Here is a 12942-nt window from a genome sequence, read left to right as displayed (position 1 = left end):
TTCAACAGGAGTTCCCGCAGCTCTGTCTGGAGCGGAAGACACTGTTCTTGGGATGACAGGAGTGTTTCCTGTATCCCATTGAACTGTGGGGGGGGGGGAGGCGAACTGCAGGGTGTACCCTCTGCTGATCAGCCTGCTCATCCATCTGTCCATCAGACACACGCGCTGCCACTCTGAGAAATTCTCTGAGAGCGGGCGCACATGGTCGAGATGTGTTGTGGTCGTCTTGGCAACGAGCCACGTCAGAGCCCTTGTGGGCCTGACGCGAAAGGGCTGTGAGGGAGCCTCCACACGTTGCGTTTCACTCTGGCTCTCATCATGAGGCGTGTACACGCTCAGAGGATGAATGGAGACAGTGTTAACCACATGAGGCGTTATAACGGCGCTCATGGGTTTATTATGACCGTGTGTAGGAGACGTATCTCGGACAGAGGAATGCCGCGAACTCTGCGGTTTATTAACCGATAGGTTAAAACCAGCAGGTTTCTGCAGCGAGCCCTGCTGCCTACTAATCAACAGATTGGTGGCAGCTGGCTTAGTTGGCGAACTCTGCAGTTTATTAATCGATAGATTAAAAAGTGCAGGTTTTTGCAACGAACCCTGCTGGCTACTAACCGACAGGTTATAGACAGTTGGTTTACACAGAGTGGAGGATATGTGAGAAACACTTGATGATACTGATGACTCAGACAAAAAGTTGAAAAATGAACCCCTCCGTCTCTGGGGTGGCGGGGGAGCGGAGACGCGGGGCGAAGCCCCTGCCGCCGCCGACGGGCGCTGACGCCGCGGTTGCGGTTGGTATCTCTCCGCCTGCCGCCGTGGCCGGGTTGGGCGCTGCGGCTGCTGCGGCCGCTGCGGCTGCTGCGGGTGTTGGTGCCGTCCAGCAGGCTGGAGCCAGCTGACGTGCTGGCGGATGTCGTCCGCCTGTTCCGCAGCCGCCTTCATGGATTCCACCATGGCGTGGAACTGGGGTCCGAACAGCCCGTCCGGGCTGATTGGAGCATCCAGCAGCACTTTTTCTGGCCGTTTCCGTAACGGACGCCTGCTGCAGCCAGAGGTGGCGCTGGATTTGCGTCACCCACGCGGCGATTCTGGCCTGGGAGACAGCAACAGACGCACACAGTGTGAGCGCCGTGCTGGCAGCCTTGGCGATCTCTTCCGCTTCGTCAGCGGCCAAGGTGGTGGACCGCTCCACCAGCGTCACCACCGAATTGGACAGCAGCGCGATGTTGTTTGCCGCCGTCGACGCCTGAAAGGCACACTGGTGCACCCGGTCGGCCTGGCGGGTAACATACTGGTCCCTGGGGGAGGCCAACGTAGGGCGCCGTCCGGCGATCATGTTGGTCTGCCTTACCCCAAAAAACGCCGTCAGGCCCGGCAACACATCTGTAAAACCCTCCACCTTGGTGAGGGGAACAAACGTGGACACCGGGGCCTTGAGAGTCCTCGGGTTCGCCGCCGCCCCCTCCTGGTACCTCCTGATGGCGGGAAAGCGTGGCCAGATCGGGTCACTCCTGACCGTCTGCACCTGCGAAAAAACTCCGGCCATGTCGTCCGGAGCACTCCTCTCCTGAGCTGGGGGAACGGGGAGACCTCTGCAGGCGGCCGCCTTGCAGATGATCCCCGGCAGTTCCAGCAGGATGCCACCTATCGCCGGCAGCGCCGTGGTGACGGAGAAGGGAACCGCGTGCTCGGCCAAGTCGACACCCTGCTCCGACTCTGTCTCCCCCGTCCGGGGGAGAGGAGAGAGGGGAGAACCATACGGTGAACCGTGGAGGGAGATGGGGTAGGAGTCGTCCGACTCCTGCCCGGCACTTTGCTCCAGGGGCACGTTTCGGCTCCAGGAGCACGAATCGTCCTCCTCGGTCGCAGCAGCGAGAGCGTCCGCTCTACGCTTCCTGTCGGCCGAGGGGAGACAGGCACAGTGCTGGCATGCGATCTGCTGGCTGAGAGCCGCGTACGCGTGCTCTGGCCCCAGACAGAATTCGCATTCAGTGTGCCGATCATAACTAAAAATATATCCGGTTCCACATGAGGGACAATCTCTTACACAATCGTTGCTCATGGTTTCTCGGATATACGTCTCAGTGCTTCAGTAACGGGGTGCTGAAGAAAAAGAGGGAGCAGGTTGTCGGGTCCCCTTCCTATTTATACCGGAAGGGAGCCCGAGGGTGGGGCCCACCTTGCGGGCGGGCGTGGACTACAAGTGTTTTCAGTGCTGCGCGGGTGCGCAGGGGGATTACCCAATAGCGATAGCCTTAGAGGGCGAAGCCATATACAAAATAGAACTGCCTCACCTCAGAATGCGTCACCCCACAGAAACTGGCTGGAAAGCGGGCCCTAAGCGCATGCCTGTTCCCATCTCACTGTAGGTCACCAATGTAATGTATGTAGATCCCTTTATTACATTTATCCTCGCCATCCATAGTATCTAAATAACTTATTTCACGTATATATGATATTTAGGCTCGCTGGTCTCAACGGCAATGAAAATGCACCAGGGGAGGCAGCCATAACCTCTGCCGCACTGAAGGGGGCGCACGTGAACCCACAGGTTCTTGTTGCTACTGTAATTCTACACAGAGACGGTAGACGTAACAACAAACTAGACTTTTGAAACTACAGGAAGATAAGGAGGACTTTTACAAAAAAGTAATATAGATTGTTGTCCAGAAGGATAGCATGGACTTCATCTTCAAGTCAAGGTAAGACCAGATTTGTAATGAAAATGGGATCTTACTAAGAAAGAACAATCCAATATTTAGATTTTGGGCATCCTTTTGTTGAACGGTCTGTTTAAAATGAATCGAAGCATCAGACTAAAAAAGCTTTTGAAAATAACCGAATATTTCGATTAAGGTCAAATATAATATTTGTAAATCTGACTCAGTGCCTCACCAGCCATGAACCTCACCGCACGTCACTGCTTCCTATGGTATGTTGTTGCTTGAAGTGAGTATATCTAGACTTTCCTTGTTGTTGGGAGTTTGATTCTTTATGGTTTTTGCACTTATTGGAAGTCGCTTTGGACAAAAGCGTCAGCTAAATGATATGAAATGTATGTACATATTCATTTTGAGTTAATTATTCTAATGTTACTTTGCTATTTTTGTTGAACGATGTATGCATACAGGTTTCTAAAGGTGGAGTAAAGGATGCATTACTGTGTGTGTGTGTGTGTGTGTGTGTGTGTGTGTGTGTGTGTGTGTGTGTGTGTGTGTGTGTGTGTGTGTGTGTGTGTGTGTGTGTGTGTGTGTGTGTGTGTGTGTGTGTGTGTGTGTGTGTGTGTGTGTGTGTGTGCGTGTGTGTGCGTGTGTGTCTGGATTTCAGCCCCACTGTGTTTAATCTGTTACAACCCGTTCTGTAATAAATAAAAAGCAGTTTTTGTTTCCATTATTTTGAGATTTCTTTTCTTTTCTGTGGAGGTACTATTGACCACATCCCATAATATATGAAGCTTTTCTAGTCATTAATCCTGTTATATACTTTTATTTGTCAATGTAAGACTTCATTCACACATCTAAACATTCACTACTTTTGTAATTCAAACCTTTCATAAAATTCTGAAATACTCAATATTTTCTCAGAACATTTCCATTGAGATGAATGGACGGAATGTTCGAATTTGACTCGATTTCACCGTTTTTGATCCATCTTCAGCTGTTCTTTATTCATTCATACATTCAAGTAGAAACTCCATTCAGGCTTCAAAACGTTCCACATATTTCATACCTTCTGACTTTTAAACAATATTCAAATCCCATTAAAGCTTCTCAAAATATTCAGCCTGGTTTGACTCTTAGTAAAAAGGCCACATTTCAGATTTTAACATTGGTGTGTATTGCGCTGAATGTTCAGAGTGGAGCTGTTGGAAAATAGCCTCACAAATGTATTTTTAATTTGCTCTAACTTCCACATTTGTTACTCTTTGTACTTCATTTTACTGAAGAACGTATAAAAAAGTGTCCTCTTTCCAACAATGTGTCTGTGGAATCAAAGGGACTTACACATGCAGAGCTGTGAGCCTCGCAGTAACAGGAGTACCAACCAACGGCCCCATTGACTCCTATATTCATTAATAGCAGAGATTTCAGAAATGAACTCAACTTTGATCTTCTGATTGATACTCCACTCAAACCTTTACATGTTTCACTTCTTTCATACATTAGGAGTTACAGCTTTAAGTGAGATACTAACAGACAGATAGAGACTAAGGTGCAGATTGAACTGGAAACACGTGTTTGTTGAGGCAGTGTGAGTTTCACAGTAGAGACAGGTATTATTACAAAGTGTTCAATCACTGTCTCCACTGCAGGATGTGAAATGAGGACACCTGGTGGACAGGTGCAGAACGACAACAACAGAGAAGCATCAGCAGAAACATCGACAGATCTGAAATAAATGATAAATAAATCCTTCATAAATGTAATGTGATGTTTAAAATGTTTTTTACTTGTATATCCAGTGAGAATGTAAGTTCATTTTGAGGAATCCTGTCATGTTTTTTCCTGATTAAATAAAATAAATGTACATATGTTGTAGCTGCTGCTCTCATTGATTCTGCATGGTCTGCTGGATTACTAAAAACAAACCATTACAGGCTGTGTGTGAAAGACCAGAGACTTCACAGCATGTTCTGAAATGGAAGTTGCCTTGGTATTTGTGTTGTGGTTGTTGACGGCAGTGTGTGACCCCCGTGGTAAATGATTGCCCCCCCCATTCGATTTGTTCTCGAGCCTGATGTAGTGGAGTAAAAGTATAAAATAGCATAATGTGAAAATACTCAAAGTACAAGTACCTACATTTCTTACTTAAGTACAGTACTTGAGTATATGTTCTAAGTTACATTACACCACTCTGTACATTCAAAAGATTTATTTTTAACTGTACAAAACAACATGGCTTTCAAACATCTCACAATAAACAAATAGGCATTCAGAATGAAAACAACATCAGGTAGGTCTGCCTGCAGACGTCCAATAAAGCTTATTAAAAACAACATTTCTTTGTCTCATTCTTCTACAACTTCACATATTTACTATGCAAAACATGTCACAGTGTCTAACTTCAATACAAAGTGCAAGAAAACAGAACAAATATTTCATCAGGAGTGAAGCAACGTAACGGAGACCGAGAGCAACTCCGATAGGAAAGATTACAGTAAATGATAAATACTGTATAACGTAACAAATGCTGTTTATAGATTCTAGACCTCACAGCTACAGCGTTATACAAACACACATATGTAGGCTAAGGCTGAACAATCCAACGAAACAGCAATATGGACTTATCCAAATCAAAGGAGGTGCAGTATTTGTTAAATATGTGTCAGAATGCAGCAGAGATTCCAGCCTATAAATAAATCACATTAGAAAGATTTTGGTTGGTACAGATTCTCTCAGAAATCACATTTGGTCATTTTAGTTTATCTCTCAACGAAAGAAAGATAAGATGTACAGTATACTTTAAGTAAAGTGTCAGAGCGCTGGAGATCTAAAGAGTAAGTATTGTGCAGGAGTGTGCACATTTCTTTAGATGAGCATTAATGTAACAGATAGTGTCAAACTGTTTCTATTGGTCCACCTGCTGAACTGTTGCCTGTCTCTGAGTCTGAACCTTCTTCACTGGCTGGTTGTCGTCTGAAGTTAAGAAGCACACAGCCAATCAGAGCAAGTAGAACAGAAACCAGTGCTAACGCTGAGTAGAGGCCAATCCTTCCCCTTCTTTCTGTGTTTGGAGTCTCAGGTTTGTTCCAATGTGTCGCTGCTGGAAAAACACCAAACAAAACTGTTTCAAAAACATTTCCCTGAAAAAGAAAACTAAACATCTACAACATTTCTCAGGTTCTCACCCTGAGAGTTTAACATTATAACAAAGAGGAATGGGGGTTACTCACCAGTGACGTTGAGCCAGCATCTCCTAGAGTTACTCCCATCAGGTGTGACGAGTATGTCACAAACATAAAACCCAGAGTCATTGGTCCTGAGTCTGGAGACATGAAGTGTGAGGCGTCCTTCTGTGAGGACGTCTTTGTCCCACTGGACTCGTCCTGCAAACTCTGGATCCTGAGACTCTGGGGATTCAACACCTTGATGGAGATGAAACAGGACGTAGGTTCTGATATATGTATAAAGCTGACAGATGGTAGAAATGGATCTGAGAGAAGTGTCTGTTCTGGAGCTGAAGGTCCACTCCAGGGTGATGTTCTGGTTCTCCTCTGCCTGATAGGAAGTCTGAGTCACATTCACTACAAATGTTCCTGTGGAGGAGACACAGAGGGACTCTTTAAACTGCAGCTATGTTACTGTGGAGGAGACACAGAGTGACTCTTTAAACTGCAGCTACGTTCCTGTGGAGGAGACACAGAGGTACTCTTTAAACTGCAGCTATGTTACTGTGGAGGAGACACAGAGGGACTCTTTAAACTGCAGCTACGTTCCTGTGGAGGAGACACAGAGGGACTCTTTAAACTGCAGCTATGTTACTGTGGAGGAGACACAGAGGGACTCTTTAAACTGCAGCTATGTTCCTATGGAGGAGACACAGAGGGACTCTTTAAACTGCAGCTATGTTCCTATGGAGGAGACACAGAGGTACTCTTTAAACTGCAGCTATGTTCCTGTGAAGCTTTACTGAAGCTCTCATCAGGACTAACGCTTCATTCAGTAACATTGTGCTCTTATTTATAGCAAAGCTGCAGGCTGGGAAACAAAAGGTACAGAAGAATATTAGTTTCATGCTTTGTTACATTATTTAATAAACATTTACCTTTCTTCACAAAATGCTAAATACAATAAAAGTGTTACTCCTCTGTGTTTGTTCTCTTGTATGAATGCCTAGCACTAAACCTCTTCTGACAAAAGGGCTCAAAGATGCTGCTCTGTGAAGAAAAGAGAAACTAAAAGTGTGTTTTCTTTAGTCTTAGGGGGAAATAAAGGAGTAAACTAACCAGAGACACAGGGGGTGAGGAAGAGGAGCAGCAGGATGAGGAAGATCATCTTTTCCTGGTGAGGACACACACCATCAGGTATTAAAGAGCAACCAGAGGACAGTAATCGTCTGACACTAGGTGGCGCCAGATATTAACATTGTATTATATTTCCTTTGAACTGAACCAGGACCCACACCACTGTCGATTACCCCAACAACAAAATGACGTGATGTTGTGCGTCCGCTGCGTCGGCCGACATGTTTTTTTTCAAGCCTCTTTACCCCTAGATTCCACCGGGTCCGTCTGCGCCGCGTTACCCCTAGATTCCACCGGGTCCGTCTGCGCCGCGTTACAGCTGCGCCGCGGTTTTGGTCCGGCCTCCTCCGGCGTCATACCCTACCAGGCGCGTTTAAGAAGCATTTCAGAAGCGGAGCGTCTTGCCTGCCGGCTCGCAGTTTTTGTTGATTTGGGCATATTTCCTGGACAGGCTACTTTGTACAGACAAAGTTAATAATAACTGTAATATTCCAGTTATAAACGACATGAATCAAAGATGTATTGCTGTATTTTAGTGGTAAATAAATGCATTCATCATCATAATTATTCTATATATATAATTTACACAGTGCCTGTTAACCGGAGGAGAACGCTGGCATTTCTCCTCCTACTTGAAAGACTACGGAGGGATAGGGTCTGCAAAATTAGTTTGTGTGTGTGTATATATCTATATATATATGCTATATATGCTCTGAAAGTTCCACTTCCTGCCTGCTCGACCTTACGTTACGGCTGCGCCGCGACAAAAATAGGATTCGATCCTAATTTTAGAAAAGCCCTGCGCCGAGCCGCTTCTGGGACGCTTCTGGGACGCGTCTGAGCCGTAACGCGCCGCGTGTGGTGGAATAGCACCCATTGACTAGAGTGGCCGCGGATACCTTGAGCACCGCGGCGCAGCCGTAACGCGTCCGTAACGCGCCCGTAACGCGCCCGTAACGCGCCCGTAATGCGCCGCAGACGGACCCGGTGGAATCTAGGGGTTACGGCTGCGCCGCGGTTTTGGTCCGGCCTCCTCCGGCGTCATACCCTACCAGGCGCGTTTCAGAAGCATTTCAGAAGCGGAGCGTCTTGCCTGCCGGCTCGCAGTTTTTGTTGATTTGGGCATATTTCCTGGACAGGCTACTTTGTACAGACAAAGTTAATAATAACTGTAATATTCCAGTTATAAACGACATGAATCAAAGATGTGTTGCTGTATTTTAGTGGTAAATAAATGCATTCATCATCATAATTATTCTATATATATAATTTACACAGTGCCTGTTAACCGGAGGAGAACGCTGGCATTTCTCCTCCTACTTGAAAGACTACGGAGGGATAGGGTCTGCAAAATTAGTTTGTGTGTGTGTATATATCTATATATATATATGCTATATATGCTCTGAAAGTTCCACTTCCTGCCTGCCCGACCTTACGTTACGGCTGCGCCGCGACAAAAATAGGATTCGATCCTAATTTTAGAAGAGCCCTGCGCCGAGCCGCTTCTGGGACGCTTCTGGGACGCGTCTGAGCCGTAACGCGCCGCGTGTGGTGGAATAGCACCCATTGACTAGAGTGGCCGCGCCGCAGACGGACCCGGTGGAATCTAGGGGTTAGCGGCTCCGTAGAACCAGAATCAGAATGGGTTTTATTACAAAGTAGGTTTACACATACGACGAGTGTGCTTTGGTTTATGTGGTGCATACAGATCCACAGAAAGAATAATACATAGTACACTAAATACAATAAAAATAGGAGTGTTGTGGGAGACGTGACTGACAGAAACATTTAAAAATAAAGTATATTTTATATACACATTAACAATAGAAGCATATATTTGATACAATATAAAAAATACACAACGTCGAAATATACAGATTTTTTTAGAAAACACTATAATTAACAAACCCACTACTGAAAACAGCATGTAAACATTATGAAGTGTGCAAAGTAGCTGCAGTTTTAAATACAAACTGAAGTGAGCGCACATTAGTGATGGGAATTCCGGCTCTTGGTGAGCCGGATCATTTGGCTCGGCTCACCAAGAAGAGCCGGCTCTTTCGGCTCCCAAACGGCTCTTCAGTTTACCACATATTATACCTTTTATAATTCAATCAAATGTAGCCCTGTTTTGACTAAAGATTTATATGTGTACACATATCACTTACATTATTCAATACATCCTTTGTACTGAAGTATTCAAAAGTAAAAATGACATGTTTAATATCAATGATTTGCTGTGGCCAATTGTTTTCATTGCATTTACAGACCCTTGTATCTCTCTGATACCACCCAATGAATGCACAGACTTGCTTGTAGAACCACGCTACACAAAGCAGATAGCAACACCTATAAAAACTTAAGCATAGACATTTAAAAAAAGGGGCTACTGTATCGACATTTTAAAATTATATTTAAAGAAAAGGCCCTGACAAAACAGCAGGGCTCTATTTCAGTATTAACTATAGAAAAAAAGACAGCAACAGCTGACATCAAATCTTTGCTGAGCCCAAGGATAATCATAAATAAATAACATAGTGAAAATAAATATATTGCAATGCTCAGTACAGCAGCATCCAACCGTCTCTAATCCTTGGATATTACATGTCACTGCATGTATGCACGGAGCAGCTGTAGCGCGGAGATCATCATATCATTCTTTCTTGTATTACTTAAAGCTCCCATGTCATGCTTTTCTGGTTATTACCCGTCCCCTTGTGTGTTATGAAGGTTTTTATGCATGTAAACGGTCTGCAGAGTCAAAACCCTCAAAGTACACCCTGTAGCGAGTAAAACTCTAACACAGAAAATACCTCCCCAAAACGCCTCGTTGGAGATACGTCACTGCCCATTTGAGTCTTCCATTTAGTTCCGGGTACGGCCTGATGTCATGCAGTACCCGGAACGAAATGGACCAATCCCGAAGAGCTATGGTCACACCCAGCGGCGCTGGCCGCACCCTCTGCCAGCCTAACATTTACTGTTGGAAGCTCTGGTTCAGTTCACAATCATCCAGTCATGCAACTGCCAAGGACCTGTTTCCTGAAATGTGAGGAGAAATCTGAGCTGTTTGTCCTACCGACGGAAGAACCACGACGAAGTCAGTGGTTGAACACTGTTCCTTCAGAGGTTCGAAGAACCGGCATTTCACAGACGAAAGCTTCCAAAACATTGCCCAGTTTGAGGCCGGATATGCACAGCTTGTTTGGACCATTTGGAGCAGGGGAAGATCCGGGTACACAACCTGTAAGTTTGCATTGTTATTTGTGTATTTATCAAACAAGACCGTTTAAATATGTAAACTGTGTTGGACTGCTAAGCCATTGACACAGTGCTAACTGTGCTAACTAAGTTGCTAGCGTTTCCATATATCAACTCTAATATCAGCAGATGGCCTTGCATACATGTATCTCATAGCAGGAGAATGTCTGCATTCACACACAAAATACCTATTGACAGTATACTCCGGGTGATTTGCCGTGCGGTCAGTCGCGAAACGTAATTACATTGTAGCTGGCGTAGCGTGTATGCTACCGATCTAACCCACGGAGCTAGAGCTAGGTTTGGTCGGAAAAACATTTTTGTGATGCTACGTTGCTAGCGTTTAAATATATCAACTACAATGTCAGCAGATGGCCTTACATGTTTGTCATGGCAGGAGAATGTCTGCAGTCACACACACGGAATACTCATACAGTATACTCCGGGTGATTTACCGTACATTGTGACAGTACATATACTGCATGTATAGCTAACGAGGCTAGCTGTATGCTAGCGCAAAACAATGTATTCATGCAAGTTACATTGTATGACCGAACGTAGCAGAATACCCGTATACGATTGCAATTATAAACACGTTATTGCTAGCCTAATATGAACCACTAGATTTTGTTCATAGTAGTTTTATTACACTGCATTATAGTTGCCTTTCCTCCAAGCTAACATTCATATCGTGTTAGCTACCAAGGTAAACAAAGCTAGGTTAGCATATTAGCAGGCAAGCTGTTCATTACACTCCTACCACAACTACTACTAACGAATCTAAAACAACTAAGTTTCTCTAATATTTTGTGATTTGCATTTGATTTCGTCCAGCCAGATCCTGGCGGACAATCCATGACGGGGACGGGACTTCTACTACTACTGAGGCCTCGTGCTAAAAGGCACCGGCTGCGCCCAGGCAAGATGCGAGGAGGAATGGATGATATACCGTGTATATATGTATATTTATGTTCATTTTGTACATTTCTAAAAATAAAGTTTAATGGAAATACTTAGTAGGCCTATCCTTTCTTCCCTGAATTATTTGCTCCTATAACATATCATTCATATATAGCAAACCATGATTTGATTTCTCATCAAACAGTAGTAGTTTATTACAGGTAAAAATAACTTACTCTTTGTTATGACCAGCTCGTAGGCCACAACGGAAAGGCAAGGAGACATACACGAGTTTACAAAACCACGGCACATTTATTGTGGTAAATGCAGAGATAGGTGGTCGGGGAGAGAATCGCCGGGCCGCTGGGATTAATAGCACCGGCTCCGGAGGTGTCCGTGATCGCGCTGATTACCCTCTTCAGCTCCACCCCACCGTAAGCCCTGCAACACACCTGCACAAAGGCCCCGGGGTCGTCACACTCTTCTATAACAACAGTTGTAGGTTCAGTTCGGTTAGTTAGCGTATAAAATATCAGCTGTACCGACGCCATTATTACACTGATGTTCCCCGAAAAAAGCGGGCGGAGCCTCTCTGGTGGTTGACTAATCAGAACAGAGTGGCCGAGCTGACCAATCGGAGCACACTAGGCTCACAGGGAGGGGGGGGGCAAGAGCTCCAACGAGTCGTTTAGTGGAGAGAGTGAATACTGCTGAATACACATGCTTGACAGAGATGCTGTATGCGAAACCAATGTGAGTTTGGAAAATTGCACAGTATAAATCTATTTTAGTATACCTCAACAATGTAATTATGATCAGTGGAAATGGCCATGACATGGGCCCTTTAACAAAAAATCCCAACTCGTTCGCGGGCACGAGCCGGCTCCCGTCGTTCACTTAAAAGAGCCGGCTCTTCGAGCCGGCTCGTTCGCGACCGACACATCACTAGCGCACAAGCCTGAGAAAACACTTTAATAGACAAACATACTAGATAGATATACAGGATATAAAGTGTGCAAAGTAGCTGCAGTTTGAAATAAAAGCCTGAGTATAACATGTACACATTGTTCAGGGTTATTGAAGAGAGAACAACAGAGGGACATCTGGTTGCGAAAGAAACTATAGTGCTAAATACTTAAACTTTAATATATCCATTCATTACCTTGGATGTCTTCAGTCACAGAGTTGTCCATTCAGTCGCTTCCTTCAGCTGAAGCAGTACTGACAGCCTGGACTTTATTGAGTGGGAAGGAAGTGGATCTGAGGATTTCACAACACTCTCCTAACCCAGCGACAGTTTTCTAACCACATCCTCGGATGCACACATGAGCACTCAGATTATCACGCTGTCACACTGTATGCATTTGCAGAAGTCGCTTCATGGAGCATATTTTTCAAATTAAATGGATGAAAATAGCACTTTTTAAATATAAAAGAAGATCACAGATATGCAGCTGAATAAATGTTAATATTATTCACCATGGGTTTAAGAATAATAAACCAATATGTATAATAATAGCCCCCTAAGTACCCTTTCTTTTTGTTTTGTGTATCTCTTCTCTTGATTTGAATTCAGTTCACTCTCATTACCCTCTAACCACAAAGGAAACGAGTAATGTAGGATACAGTCTAAGGTATCAATATAGCAAACAATATAATAGCAGTTTTATGTTTTCTATAACTTCTCCATGTTGAAATGAATATTAGTTGTTTGTTTAACTGTTACGACTTCCCCTGCAAATACAGTTTTTGCAGCGTATGGCTCTCCTTGTTGGCTCAAGTCCACTGCTCTCAGTGTCAGTGAAGACTTTTAA

At 44.7% G+C, this 12942-nt stretch overlaps 1 protein-coding gene across 1 annotated transcript; it reads right to left on the bottom strand.

The window, feature by feature from the left end:
* Window positions 1-4847: 4847 nt before the first annotated feature.
* Window positions 4848-12368, bottom strand: LOC117480777. Its single transcript, XM_034128235.1, has 4 exons — window positions 12291-12368; window positions 6950-7004; window positions 5897-6259; window positions 4848-5766 (listed from the first exon to the last, which is right to left on the bottom strand). Exons 2-4 carry the CDS (start codon window positions 6996-6998, stop codon window positions 5561-5563), a joined length of 618 nt encoding a protein of 205 aa, XP_033984126.1. The 5' UTR covers window positions 6999-7004; window positions 12291-12368; the 3' UTR covers window positions 4848-5560.
* Between the last annotated feature and the right edge of the window lie 574 nt (window positions 12369-12942).

The sequence above is a fragment of the Trematomus bernacchii genome, unplaced genomic scaffold, assembly GCF_902827165.1.
Source record: "Trematomus bernacchii unplaced genomic scaffold, fTreBer1.1, whole genome shotgun sequence".
Lineage (NCBI taxonomy): Eukaryota > Metazoa > Chordata > Actinopteri > Perciformes > Nototheniidae > Trematomus > Trematomus bernacchii.
Note: the sequence above shows the minus strand (reverse complement) of the source record. Positions and strands in the feature narration are given on the sequence as shown.

Bases quoted from the DNA above. Each gene is read 5' to 3' on its own strand.
- LOC117480777 (XM_034128235.1), bottom strand. From the start codon at position 6,998: ATGATCTTCCTCATCCTGCTGCTCCTCTTCCTCACCCCCTGTGTCTCT. The intron at 6,260-6,949 runs GTTAGTTTACTC...TCTCCTCCACAG, and splicing joins CCTCACCCCCTGTGTCTCTG to GAACATTTGTAGTGAATGTG. The intron at 5,767-5,896 runs GTGAGTAACCCC...GTGTTTTTCCAG, and splicing joins ATGCTGGCTCAACGTCACTG to CAGCGACACATTGGAACAAA.